General features: G+C 40.3%; 1 protein-coding gene across 1 annotated transcript in view; it reads right to left on the bottom strand.

Moving 5' to 3' along the window:
• itga11.S (integrin subunit alpha 11 S homeolog) overlaps window positions 1-14571 on the bottom strand; it is a 53483-nt gene extending 38912 nt beyond the window's left edge. The window contains exons 1-2 of the mRNA XM_018255232.2: window positions 14428-14571; window positions 4919-5030 (exon numbers count right to left, since the gene is read on the bottom strand). Of these exons, the coding sequence (XP_018110721.2) occupies window positions 4919-5030; window positions 14428-14479 (164 nt within the window). The 5' untranslated portion in view covers window positions 14480-14571. The remainder of the gene's footprint in view (window positions 1-4918; window positions 5031-14427) is intronic.
• Between the last annotated feature and the right edge of the window lie 352 nt (window positions 14572-14923).

The following is a 14923-nucleotide window of genomic DNA, read 5'->3' as shown; positions in this document are numbered from 1 at the left end:
ACAAATTGATCCCTTAGTGACAAATGTTATAAACATCCTCCCATGAAAAATATTAAACCTAAAAGGGCACTTTATTTTTAAATAGATGTTGCTCTGTTCCTTCCCATATTGACACGTAACCAACATTTCTGTAGCATTAGCATTTCTGTAGTTTGCTTTGATTTATTAAGACCAGATATCCAGAAGACAAAAAAAGGTTTTAATCCCCTAAAAGTAGCAAAAGAACATGTCAATCAAAGCTTCACATGGAGAGAAGAAAATGGCTCTGACTGCTTGAGCACAATTGGGGTGCAATTAGTTATTTAACAAATAAACTGAACAAAAATATTGAAAATTATTAACATTGCGAATATTTTTGTGAAAAAGTAGTTTGTTTGGATCTGTTTCATATCTATAGGGATTGTATATTGATTGTGGTGTCAGGTAGAGTAAAAGGTTTCACACTAAATACTAGATTTTCTGTCTTGTAAAATCGAAACTAGAGTTCTATATATTTCAGTGAAACATTTCTCTACAATATGTTATTTTACCATAAATATTTAGACTACGGGGATCACATTTGCCACATCTGTTCTATGGATACCACAATGTGGAGTATCTACTGCAACTCTTACTTGGTACAGTAATTAAAATAATTTTACCCCTGCAAACATCCCTCTAGAATAAATTTGACACTGTAAAATCCCCTCTGTTGGGGGAAACAAAGTTCTTTTAATGATAAACATTTTCTAACTCGTCCCAGACATTTTCTGTCCCTCTTGGTTTCTGGGTGCAAGTAGTCAAAAAGGCACTGCCAAAGTAGCCAATATCATAGAAAAAATATAAACTGACACAGCTCTCCAAGTTTCCTATGCAAAAAAAGATATATATTGTAGAAAGACATACCAAAGCCCATAGGGCGACGTTTTGGGGTATACAAACCCCTTTTTCAAGCCAAGGGCAGCATTCAAGTAACAAACATTGGTTTACACCTATTTATACAAGGTAACACAGGAAGTTGCATATAGAACATGACATCATTAACGATCCTCACACATTAACCCCTTAATTGCTTAATAAGCAATTAAGGGGTTAATGTGTGAGGATCCAGTAACTGTTTTTATTTCATTTATTTGGACTGATTGCCAGAATGAAATTCCACTATTAAGTAAAGCTGTTTAAAATAAAGCTGTCAGCTGTGAAGATTTCTTCCGATTCCCATTGAGATACAAACTCACCACAAAGTAGATAAACAAACAGAAAATTCTTTTCCTGTCCTGATGCATTTAACCCAACAGATGCCAGTGGCCAGTAATAGATCATGCTGTACTGTGGCTTCATTTGTTTGCTGAATAGTTGCACTCAGGCCCTGCAATGTATGTCCCTGGTTTATATTTATTCATAAAACCTTTAAATATATAGCTCCAATATGTTTGCGTAGTTCTTTACAGTATGATATGATAAAAACACACATATACAACCAAAATGCATTTTATTTTTTCAGAAAAACTTTTAAGGTCTCAAAAACCTAAACTACCCTTACATTTCCCTCTAATTGACATCACGTTTATTCTGATCCCTTGAGAATCATAAACTGATCTTTTGTATGTAGTACCTCACTTCCACTTGAACTCTAATCCCAGGAAAAGAGGCAATTTCTTCCCAGAGAGGCGCATAGGACATACTTAACATTGTGTTTATTAAAACAATTTATAATCATAGATGACAATTGATAGTGAGGCACTCAGGCAATGTGGAAAGTTACACATAATGTTATATACATAATGTGCTACTGGCTGGAAACCCACAACTGCTTTTATATAACCAGAATAGGGCCTATTGCAGAATTGAACTCATGTCAAAGAATACTTGAGCTTAAACAATTATTTGCTACCTCTCTGTACAAAAATACCTTATTACTGAATGCTCAATTTGCGGTCCTTTGCAAATTATGCTTTGAATTGCTAGGACATGCCCTCTCTTAAGCTCTTGTGTGGTTAAACCTCAAAAGGATGTCCATGGGAACTAAGGTTACAACCTTTTGTGGCTTGAGAGTCCAGGTGGAGGGCGGATGACATCAGGCGGCTTGGCTGATGATGTCAGAGGTGAGGCTGGTGCAATTTCAGGGGTCTGGCTATGATCAACACAGTTTTATGATGTGTTGATCAGCAATTGGCTAATTGCTGCGTCATTGACTGTCCGAAATTTTTAAATGTGGAAATCCGCACAAGCAGTACAACCCCAATGGGAGCAGATATGGGAATATCAGGAGAGGGAGTCTGGCCTGGCAGGAGCCCATGAGGGTCGGGGCCCACCGGGTTTTTTCTGGTTTCCCGCCGGGCCCGTCCGACTCTGTAAGTGACATTATGGCGTACTGTGCATTATTGTGACACTATTAGGGTTGCCACCTGTCCGGATTTCACCCTTGGTATTTGGAAGGGCTGTCACGGTGAAACCTTCCTGTCTGGATTTACAAATTAGGAAATCCGGACAGGACATTGAAAATAATGAGATGGCGATCAGGGCCGGAACTAGGGGTAGGCAGAGCAGGCACGTGCCTAGGGCTGGGGAGGGCGCCAGGTACCTCCTCTGTCGCCTACCCCAAGTCCGGTTCCCTTCTCTTGCCGACTCTATGTATTTTTCACGCTTTGTGCACTTCTGCGCATGCGCAAATTCGCGCATGCGCAGGCAAATTCGCGCAGGCGCACACTAAACAGGCGCTGCGACTGCCGTCCATCTAGTCCTACCCTTAGTCACTTGAGATGGGCAAATTTATACAGGCACCTGTTCATTGTTTTTTCAACCAGTTTGGTGAGTGCTGACCAATTGTAATTTTTCACAGTAAAAAGAGCTGCATTAGATCCATGAATACAGTAGCCTGCGATAGACAGCACTGTATTCATGAGAGGCAGATGGGGTTAGTCACATAGACAGGCACTGGCCATACATACTGAATCCCCTATAGCAGGCTGTAAGGACAGGGTTGTCTTGAACCTACAGGTGTGTGAGGTGCAGCCATACACAGACTTAATACTCTGGGGGTCTCAGTAAATAACCCCCTTAAACTGCAACTCAAGCCAGTAAAGTACACTTTCAAGGAAGCAACCAACAGCAAATACACATTCACCTATTAATATCTCCATTAGACAAATATGAAGGGAACAATGAAGATATACATTAGTAGCCCTCTGATATGCCATCATAAGTCAAAATTGTGTTGATGCCCATACCTTCCCTATAGACCAGTTGTTTAACTGACCTGACCACATCTAAGTCAGTTTTAAAGATAATAAGAAACAGTGGATTGGTTGTTTGGGAACATATTATATAGAGTACATATTTTATCAGGAACAATATGAGTCATATAGTCAGAAACCTGATGTGATCAAGAAGTTTCCTGTGCCCAAGCATTATTTCCTTAATTCCAGAGCTCAGCTCTAATGCTATATACTTATAATTCCCTCACTAGAGCACTGACCGCAAATGATCTGCTGGGATTTTGTTCAGATTATGTCATTTCTTTTAACTTTAGTGAATCTGGGACCTGAGGGTCATGTCAAGGCTTTGGAAAAATAGCTACATGCTACTTAATTCAAGATTTTAAATCACTGGCTGACAGCTGGGCTTTATATTTGTGCTCCATAGTGCTAGTTGTAATTACAGTTAAACTATTGTGTTTCCCTTGTGTTTTTATGCTGCTTATTTGTTTTACCCTTCATTGTTTATACACAGCACCATTTCTCCCACAGGAACTCTGTTGTCAAAGGCACAAACATTGACCACTAGTATGAACTATATCTCACAGCTTCTTATGTTCTCCCAGACCAAAAAGTTATGAGCTCTAAGTAATGTATCTGTGGGACAAAGGAATATAAACTGTTGCTAACACATTATATAGAGAAGTAACAGCTCAGCATGTCATGAATATCAAGAGGACTGTCTAAATAAAGATGCAAGATTTGCAACAGTTCTAGTAACCCAAAGCAGCCAATCAGTAGGTTTAGTGGTCTTTATAGGTCAACCACAAATTTGTTATAATACTACAACACATTTTGTGACCCCATGATTCAAATAGAAATCATCTGAAGAACAACTCACACTTTGCATTCCAATCTTTCTAAAATTACAGCCTTAGGGATTAGTCCTTTCTGGACTCCCATGCCACTGGTGTGCATATACATAGAGACAGCACCTCGGGTAAAATGGTGATGTTACCAAATGGAAGGGAGATAAAGGTTTAAACTGCTGATGCAAGGTGTCAATGAATCATATTCCACTGTGGCCAATGTGTTCAAACGTGCACAATTGCAAGTGTGCTTTGAAACAAATTGAACACAGCCGAGCTGAAAATCTTTGGTGTCCTAATCAATTCCAGTGACCACAACTGTGGTAGTGCTTCATCAATGACCCCTATAGTCTTTCTAGATACTACAATAACATAATTTCATTGTACTAAGTGAGGCATTGTGTCTGAAATCTATTTATACAGATACTGCTGAGATATGATAATGATTAAATTAGGCCCTTAACGTCCTCTGTACTGTACTGTAAATTGTAATCATTGAACATTATTTGGACAAAAGCTGTCCAACTTGACACTGAGCCAAATATCCAATATATCAAATAATATTGATATTATTGATGATGTCCTATAAAAAAATCTAGGAAGTCTTTGGAAAGTCCAGGGGGACCATACAATTCCCATGGAGCGCTGTGTCTGTTCAACTGAACTCTGGTTGGAGAGCACTGATGTAGAATTTGATAATAGGGTATCTAATAAAGTGTAACATTAATTTTTTGCATTTGTGAATTAGTAGCAGATGACTATACAGTATAATAACCTACTCCATGCCTGGTAAGATAATGTACATTCCAGTCTTTTAATAATACAGTTATCTATTTTGTTTCTAAAGATGCAAATCTGTAAATTCTAACATACCATTTTTTGCCAGCAATTTGATGCTGCTGCACGGTGTACCCAAAGAATGCATCCTTAGAGCCCGAGATGATCCTTGGTTTCTTCGTATCGATGTTGAATGTGTCAGTAATGCCTGGAGAATAAGGAACGTGAATTAAAATCATATATGTGAATACACAAAAAAAACACCAGTCAATCTACTCACTGAGTAATGTCATTTAGATATGAGGACAATCACAATTGCTATAATACACCATCACAGGTTGCAATGTCTTCATAAAATTAATATTGTGCCAGCTATGGACTGTAGATCTGTGATCAAATAGAAAATTATCATATGACATAGTTTTTATATATATTAATGAGCGTTTCAGAACTGCATGGGCTGCCAGTTTCATAGGGGCAAATTTACTAAAGGGCGAAGTGACTAACGCTGGCGAAAATTCGACAGCATGACGTCATTTCGGTGCTTCGCCGATTTACTAATGGTCGCTGGCGTAACTTCGCTAGTGAAAGCGATACACTCTAGCGCTACTTAGCACCCTTACCCCAGGCAAAGTTTTGCTCTGGCGAGAGAGCGTTACTTCGCAAATTCACTAAGATGACGATTTTACTGAACGTTACCTCTTGCACCAGACTTGCCTTCGCCACGTCAAAAAAAATTTCTAAGTCCCAAAAAACGCTGGCGACTTTTCATTTTTCAGGGTGATCGGCTGCAAAAGATCGTAATTTTTTTCTGGGGTACCCGGCTTCCCCCCTATATTTCCTTACATATGGCACATAAACTATACACTGGGCTCATATGTAGGGCAATATAACAACTCTATTTCTTTTATTAACGTTCCCTGGGCTTGTGTAGTGTAATGTACATGTACATTCAACTTTAACTTTCCTCCGTATGCAAATTAGCCAACGCTAGCGCAACTTCGCTTTGCTTGCCGCAGCAATGCTAGTGCAACATCGCCAGCGCTCGGCGTCCTGGACGCAACTTCGGATTTTAATGAATTAGCGTTGTCCTGGCGAATCTACGCCTGCCGAAGTGTTGCGATGTGAGTGAAGCCATCACTGGCGAATTTTCGGAGGTTGGTGAATTTGCCCCATAGAGTGAACTGAAAACCCTGTGCGTTGAATGGGGGTATGAGTACAACTTAGTCATCCTGCCCATGGGCTGATTTGCGGAATATTTCTAAAGTGTGTTTGTGTGTCTCCAACTTTATGGTGTTTAAAGATCAAACATACTGTAAACATATATATGTGTGTGTTTATTAAATTATCACCTAAACTCTAAAGCCCTATCGCTAATTCCAAACGTTGTCTGAAATTGGCCTGCTGAAGTACGCAGGCCAAAAATCAGCTCCCACGCAAGTATTAGCCTTCTCTTCTGCCTACACCAGGAACCATTGTGTTGGCTTTGGTGTAGACACACACGGCTAACTTCAGTGAAGAAATGAATAGTTCCGGGCACAGGGCTGCATCGAATCTACTATTTTGGATTTGGGCGAACCCCCTGAATCCTTCGCGAAAGATTTGGCTAAATACCGAACCGAATTTGAATTTGATATGCAAATTAGGGGTGGGAAGGGGAAAACATTTTTTACTTCCTTGTTTTGTGACAAAAAGTCACCCGATTTCCCTCCCCGTCCCTAATTTGCATATGCATAGGCCTGGCATAAGGATTCAGGATCCTGGCCGAATCCTGAACCGAATCCTGGATTCGGTGCATCCCTAGTGGCAACCCTAGTGCAGGCAGAAGAGGAAGCTCGTGCCCGCATAGGGACTGATTTTCAGCCTGCATATTTCAGCCCCTGTCTGACATTAGCCTATAGGTGAACAGAGGCTATAAAAAGATCTTATTGATATAGTAGATTAAGTTGAATCCAATAGAAGATGAAATTAATAAAATAATTGCTACCTCGCTTAAGCAGATCCACAGGACAGGCTGCACTGTACAATAAAATACACTGAATTTATGAAACCTTACACTGCATAGGATTAGATAAGATTCATAATCCAGGAGGATCCGTAAACTAGCAGGCTGTCAGGTTATACAAACAAAGAAACAGGTAGGTCTTTCACAATAATTGCCCCCTTGTGCAGACTGACTGATCTGTGCTTATATGAGGATTTCCTGTGCTGCTGAATGGTCCAACGGCTGATTTTGCACATACCAAGAACATATGGGAGAAATCAACTCTGCTCAGGAAGCGGGTAAACAATGATAACTCATGCCATTAGAATGCTGTCCGGAAAAAAAAAATGACATTTTGGATTTGATAAGAATATATTTTATGGTGTTTCCTGTGAGCAGTTATTGGTCAAATCTATATATCAGATTTAATGTAGTAGCAGAGGTTTGTGTCATAACCAGTGTCGGACTGGTCCACCGGGATACCAGGAAAACTCCCGGTGGGCCCAGGTGTCAGTGGGCCCTTGTGCTGCTAAAGATTTGGCCTATTTCATGGCCATTTCCTATTTCTTTGAGAACAAAGAGGCTAAATAAATGGAATAATAGATTATAGTATGTAAAAATGGAGACTAGGAGAATAGAGGTTGAGTGAGGAGAAGAAGAATAATAGTACAGAGAGTGGGCCTCTAGTCTATGGTTCTTTGGTGGGCCCCTAGTCTAAGGTTTTTGGGTGAGCCCCTGGTGTCCCAGTCCGACACTGGTTATAACTTCCAAATCCAAACAGCTATAATGTATTAATATTACGAAAAGGTCTAATTGGTCACTGTGATAAAACTCTTTTGCACACACCAAAATGTTTTTCTTAAAGGGGAAATAAAGCATTATGAAGTAGTCTTGCTATGCAGGACCCTCTAGATCAGTGGTTGTCAAACCTTTTTTGTAGGGATGGGCGAATTTTTTCGCCTCGTTTCGCGGAAAAAATGACGCCCATAGACATGTATGGCGGAGTACGTAAAAAAAAAAGACGCGCGTCAAAAAAATGCACTTCTCGTGGTTTTAGGTGGCGAAGGCAAGTCTGGCGTTAGAGGTAACGTTCAGTAAAATCAAAATCTTAGTGAATTCTCGTAGTAACGCTCTTTTGCCAGAGCGAAGCTTCGCTTGGCGTTAGAGTGCGAAGTTGCTCCTTGGCGAAAATTACACCAGCGAGCGTTAGTCAATCGGCAGTGTAGAAATGACGTCATGCTGGAAAATTTTCGCCAGCATTAGCCACTTCGCCCTTTACTAAATTTCCCCCTAAATCTTTCTCTGACTGACCTTCATGCTGAGCAAATGCTAGGAGACCAAACTGCAATTCTAATTAATTTTCATCCTAACTGGCCTTCAGGTTAAACATCCACAAGAGGCCAGGCAAGTCCGGTGCTGCCCTAGGCACTATATTTATGCCCTAACCCTCCCCAAATGGCACATGCCTATAACAGATATTTCAAATGTGTTGAATACACAAGAGAGTGATTCAGCTCTTGGCAGCCTTGGGAGTAGAGTTGCCACCTTTTCTGGAAAAAAATACCGGCCTTCCTACATATTTATCTTTTTCCCCTATTAATAACATTGGGATCAACCATCATTTTTATATATAAATACCGGCCAGGCGGCAACCCTACTTGGGAGACATGTTTTTAGAGTCTTTCTTTCTATATAGGCACCTGCCCTTTGGTGAATTTCTGTCCTATATGGTGTAAATATTGTAACATAACTCCCACATGCAACCCAGTACAGTTACCCAGTACAATTACTTATCAGATACAAGAAGCTGAGGTTGAACAAAAATATACATTCCTTGATAAAGCTGTGCCACCATTTCCATTTAAGATTACAGTTGGTCACCAAACCATTAGAATCACCTGCAAGTAACTATAACCTCTAATTCTGATTCCCTAATGTTCATGTGTGATGGTTTCTGTTAAGACATCTCTACGGTGCTAACAGTATATCCGGTTAAGATACTGTATCTGGTGTCCTGACCTACTTAAAGGCCCCCATACACGGGTTGATAAAAGCTGCTGACAGACCAAGTCGATAGCTGTCCGAAAGTCAGGCAGATGCCGATCGTGCAGGTTAGAAAATTCCGCGATCCAACTGCCATTTGGCCTCCATTCTGATCCGATCGTTGGGACCTAGGGCCCACGATCAGATCAGCCCGATATTGCCCACTTCAATGTGGGCACATTGGGGAGAGATCCGCTCGTTTGGCGATCTCCCTGTGTATGGCACCCTTAGGGGACTAATTCCTATTTGTTTGATCTATTTTCCTATTGGTACTAAGGACAAAGCCCAGGAGAGCCTCTAATTGTCACCTTATCTTACTGCACTTGCCAATATACACACAATGAAGCATAGATCAAAGTGAAATTTTGATCAGTGCCCCTTTAATTCCAGTCTAATACACAGCATGTGCTAAACATCTTTTCTTATAGAAAATCTATGTATCCATAAAAACGTGCATCAGCTTTTACTGATTTAAAGCAAAGTCTTTATTGTACTGTAACAACAGGCATCAAAAGTGACTACAAAAATGTTACACATTGACCACAAACGTGTGCCAATGATTTCTCTCTTAGGCTAAGGCCACACTAGGCGATAGCGCCGCGATTTGACTCGCGGCGACTTTTCGCCGCGACTTTTAATCCGCAATCGCTGGGGAAACTTTTGCGCTGGCGTCTATGGGGAATCGCGACAAATCGCCAGCGAGTCAAATCGCGGCACTATCGCCTAGTGTGGCCTTACCCTTACTAATGTGGGAAAATGAAGGAGCAGTTGAGCAATCTGACATTTCCCTTCTTCTTGCTGTTAATTAGAGAAGATTTCTTCCCCTGACACATCACTGAGCAGCTCCTTCCAAATACTGTTGAGGAAAATTCCTCTCTCAAGGACAACTAAGGTCACAGACTCTGGAGCTGTCCAAGAGCACATGTAGGCTATTGGGGGTTCATGATGGTGTAGCCTTTACATTATAGGTTAGTGAAATCATGGTATAGCTAAATACAGTATATACAGTATATATCCATGAACAAACAAGGGAAAGTGCTCACCATTCATTTTTAAGACCATTAAGCGGGGGGGGGGGTGTATATATATATATATATATACAGGAGCAGTGACCAGCTCTATGTTGTAGCTCCCACCCCTCCCAGCTATAGTCAGGTGATCCCACTGGTGTCTAATAAAAGGGCAGCCAAGTTTGGGAGTTTTACTTTGAAAGCAGCTAGTAAGTTGCAGGTAAAACTTAGTCCTTTTGCAAAATGTATAAGCAATTGAATTCGTAATGAATCAGATGAAAATTAAGCGTAGGACTGGCCAGATATGGGATGACTTTGACGTAGTTGGCCAGCTTAAATATATTGCAATATATGGACAAACAATCCCTGTGTTGTTTAAAGGGTAAGGCATTTTTTAGTAGCAGTATGCACAAAATGTCTCTGTCTTAAATATATTGATAATGGGTTGAGTGCAGAGGACCTCTTGTAGTTGACTATATATATATATATATATATATATATATATATATATATATATATATATATATATATATATATATATATATATAAACACACACACACATTTTTACTGTAAGAAATGTTGAGACTGAGCACCCTATAATAATGCTTTGTGCGCCCCCTAGGGGAAGCAGCACAACAGTTTGGTTGTGGTAAACCACACTAACCACCAACACCAATCATCCCAAATTTCAATTTATAATATTAACATTTATTTTTCATGCTATAAAGCTTTCCTTTAATTATATAAACATCATGTTTTAAAGGGAAACATCACCCACACACCTCTTCGAGCATAATAAAACAAAATGTAATTCTAAGCAACTTTCTAATGTGCATTCAGACAGATACCTAGATTTTTAATGTAATTGCTGCTGAAAAGCAGTATTTGTCTGGTTGTTTAGAATCTCTGGGGTGGTGGTTCTGACTCATGAAACAATGTAGCAAAGGCCAGCTGGTTAACAGACCTGGAAGAGAACTAACCTCTGCTATAGTTTTCAATTGTTTCAGGGGGTATGTGCAGATAGCACATGGATAAATAAATGCCGTTGGCAAATACAACAAATACTCTTTGAAACCAATGAAAATGCTTCATTAATGCCCATTGGGAAGTTGCTTAGAATTATACTCAATTTTTATTGTGCAAACAATAGTTTGCTCCTCCTAGCTTTGTGTAGCCTTTTTTGTATCTGATTAACTAATTCATCGCATTAGTGGTTAAATGGCTGCACAGTATACAGCCAAAAAAGTATGACAAATATGCTATTTATCTTTTAAAGGAAGACAGTCATTTAAAAAAATTGTGTATTAAAAAATTTTTCTCAGGGCTATTCTGATTTTTCTAAGTAGATGTTTTCAAGCTAAATTCCTGGCTCTTTGTTTGGTTTATAGCATCTCTTTAAAACCCCAGTGTGCACGTGCTGGAGAAGCCAAGACAGTAGCATGGGATTCTGTTATCTGCGGGGGGCACCCGGAAATCAGGGATGATGGTTGCTATGGATTAGGCATTATACAACCACTAAGAGGGATACTTCTTGAGGCCGAATTCTATCCTGAGAAAACCTCTACTGCAGAACCCACAGGAATGTCGTAAAAAAGGATCTAAACTAGAGCTGGAGTGGAATTAACCCCTGCAGGGAGCTTTTGCCTATAAATCTCATCTCCTGCTTCAGAATAAGGTGAATTTGCCAAACAAATACAAAAGTGCAACCTAATGAGTGAAACCCTGAGTACTAATGAACCACAGAACAGGCTTATCAAAGAGAATAGAAATATAGATGTATTTTCTTATTCCTTCCTGGACTGAAATACTGTTGGACAAGGTATTATTGCCATTCCTTGATAGGGATAAATTGCTGCGGTTTGGTTGTACCCTAACAGGGTGCTTCCCCACAAACCAAACAAATAGGGGGCCCTAGAGGGGCGTAAACCCCCAAAAATGTTTTAACTAGTGCAAGGAAAAAATGTAAAGCAACTTTCTGATTTCCACCCATTAAAAGTATCTGACTGTCTCTTTCTGCACTGCTAGCTCTGTCTCTTGAAACCAAGTCAGTATAAAGCTGCTTTCTGGTTGTTGGGCAGCACTCACCCCAGCAACCAAGTATCATTTTTAAAAAAAACTAGAACCATAATAGAAAGACAATGTAAAAAAAACAGAATATGATGTCAGAATATCAATGTCGACATCATACTAAAAGTTAAATCTAGGGTGAACCAGACGCGCTTCTAATCTATCCGCATATGTCAGTTGAAATGGTGCTTATTGTGGCTTCCCAGCGCTGCAGTATAGCTGGTTAATTACAGAGCTGGGAGTGAGAATGCCTCTAGTGGGGAATCCAGACAAGAATCTGACATGAAACAAGTGTTTCCATCATTCATGACACAGTGGGACTGACACCTCCTCCCGAAATGCCTTACGATTATGTCATTCTCTAAGTAATAAAGAGCAGCTAGTGATCAGGTGCCAGACATGTAGATATCACTGATGTGCCAAAGCCTACTAATATGCACAAAGGGCTGAACAGGGCCAGGATTAAGGTAGGTAAGACAGAGAATATTCCCTTTGTAAAACATATAAAAGAAAACACAGAGGACATTAAATCACAATGGTGTGATACTTTCAGAACATTACATAAGGTAATTCTTACTATAGTAGCTCTACACAACCAACAGACACCAGCCAGAGATAAGAACCATAAGTGACTTCCACATAATATCTTATACTGTATCACTGCTTATAATGCATTCACAACAGAACATTTCCCCTATTTATTGCAAATACAGTGACAGGAAGCACAGACTGAGGACTGATACAATAACCCTACTCAGACTCTATTAACACTACTTCTAATTCACAGGTGCACTTTACCCCTTTCCCTAAATTCTTCCTGCATCTCATCCTATTGATCCACTCAGCTGGACCTATAACCTACAGTAACCAAAATAACAACCTCCTGCTGCTTTGTAATTTTTATGAATGCATTCAAGAGTGCCTATTTTTTTTATCTCTATGACTTCATATAAGAGCCTTCCTATTATTTCAAGTGCACTTGGAACCATTCCTTATATTCCATCAAGAGCTCTATATAACTTTCATATAACTCCCAGCACAGTTCTTCCAATCCCTTTAACTAGTTTGTGTAACCCCTCCCTATAGTTCTTCCTATTGCCACATCTACCCTTTCCCCATAACGTCTCCTGCTGCTCCACACAACCTCTCCCTAAAACTTCCATTGGCCTGCTCCTGCCTATGTCTCTGACATCAGTGAATTTAAAGAAATGCACATTCTAGTAATGCAGCAGTATCCGCTCCCATTAGACTCCCCCCCCCATAGTTCCCTTTTCCTTTCATTCCCTTCTTTTTTCTCCCGGTGTTGTCTTGTTCATTATTTCTTTCTCATTCACATCTCTCCCTATAGCCTTTCTCCTCGGCTTAAACCACATCTCTCCTGAAATATCTGTGGCCTGGAGTCCCTGAAGAGCTTTCAGACCTGTCCTCCTCTGCTTCCTTTTGGTCCTGAGCTCCCCAAATTCTGCTACACAATCTCCAGAAGATGCCAAGCTCAGCACCCCTACCCCCCTACCCAAATCTGTCCCCTGCTCCAGCCTTTCATCTCTCCAGCCCCCGGCTCCTCACATTTCTGCTTTGCTTTGGGATTTTTGGCTGACTGATTTTGTTTCCAGTTGCTGCCAGATGTTGAGGTCTCGGAGAGAGTACTGCTTCAGAGAGAAAGGGAGGAATCCTCCTCATTAAAGGGACAATGAGGTATACAGACTGTCTGTGACTTGTAATAACCTGAGCATCCTGCTAGCAACCCATTCAGGCAAAGTGAGGGGCGCAGAATAACTTGGCACATTTCTGAGATTCAATATTCCTTGAAAAGTGCTTGACACTGACAGATGTTGCTCAAATAATATGCAGCTCTCACACACAGCTAATTCTTTTGTCTATCATAGCACTTGTTCCAATAAAATATCAGTAGCTTGCACATGCAGCTAGCTCTTTTCCATTTGCTCCGAACCCATTCTTCCCAAAATCCACAGCTCCCCAAGGTTAATATAATCCAAATATATAAACCCGGTTTACTTAAATATATAAGCCCGGTTTACTCAAAGCATTTCTCAACAGCTGCCATAAAAAAGTTGGAAACATGCAAAAATTCTCTCTCCCCAAAGAATTTAATAATTTAACTCATAGATCTACATGCTTAGGTTTGGTGTATTTTAATACTAAACATTAACGGTTTGCGGTTGAAGTTGTAGTCTAGCAATATCTGCAAAGCCACAAAGTAGCTGATTTCTGATCGAGATTGTGTAATGTGTTAAATGTGGTACTGGATGGAAATTTCATGGAATGAATTGTATAGGACAGAAAATATTTACAAGTCAATGGAATTTTAAGCATCATTTCAATGGTATGATTCCAGTATCTGCTTCTCTGTGCGGGCACACTGTGACAACTGTGACATTAAATGTGCATCCCTATACCCACAGGGGGTTAAGAATAGGATGAAGTTTATGTCCTATGTCAGTGAGTGTATGAGAGGGAAATGTGTATTTGTCCCACTCACCTGGCAGCAGGCACAGAGCCCAGGCAGCCACGAGTCTTCTGCACAGGTCCATGCTCTCAGCACCACTCAATGTGCCAGACTGGTAGCCAGTGATGCTGCAACTTCCCCCACTTCAGTCCCCGTTATTCCCTGGCTCCAAGGCTGGAGAGTTTCATAGCAGACTGAGGAAGTGGGAGGACCAGACTTTGGTAGGAGGCGTAAGTGGTACCACAGGGGAAAGGACACGAGCAGGAGGAGAGTGGATGGAGTAAATATATTAATCATATAGTCATTAATAACAGATGGGGCAAAGCTTTCATTTAAGGGCCACGTTAAGGCAATATAAGAACCTACCTGATATATACTGTACATACTATCTAGGCATGAAGAAGATTTTCATATTATTGAAACAGACGAAGCAATGGAAGCAATTTTGCAACTGGTATTAAGATTTCCGTTTTTAGGATTCTTGAATTAAATTTAGTGTCACATCTCTTACTGACTTCTGATCTTGCAT

This window comes from Xenopus laevis, chromosome 3S (genome assembly GCF_017654675.1).
Source record: "Xenopus laevis strain J_2021 chromosome 3S, Xenopus_laevis_v10.1, whole genome shotgun sequence".
Classification (NCBI taxonomy): domain Eukaryota; kingdom Metazoa; phylum Chordata; class Amphibia; order Anura; family Pipidae; genus Xenopus; species Xenopus laevis.
The sequence above is the reverse complement of the archived record's forward strand: the minus strand, read 5'-3'. Positions and strand labels throughout refer to the sequence as shown.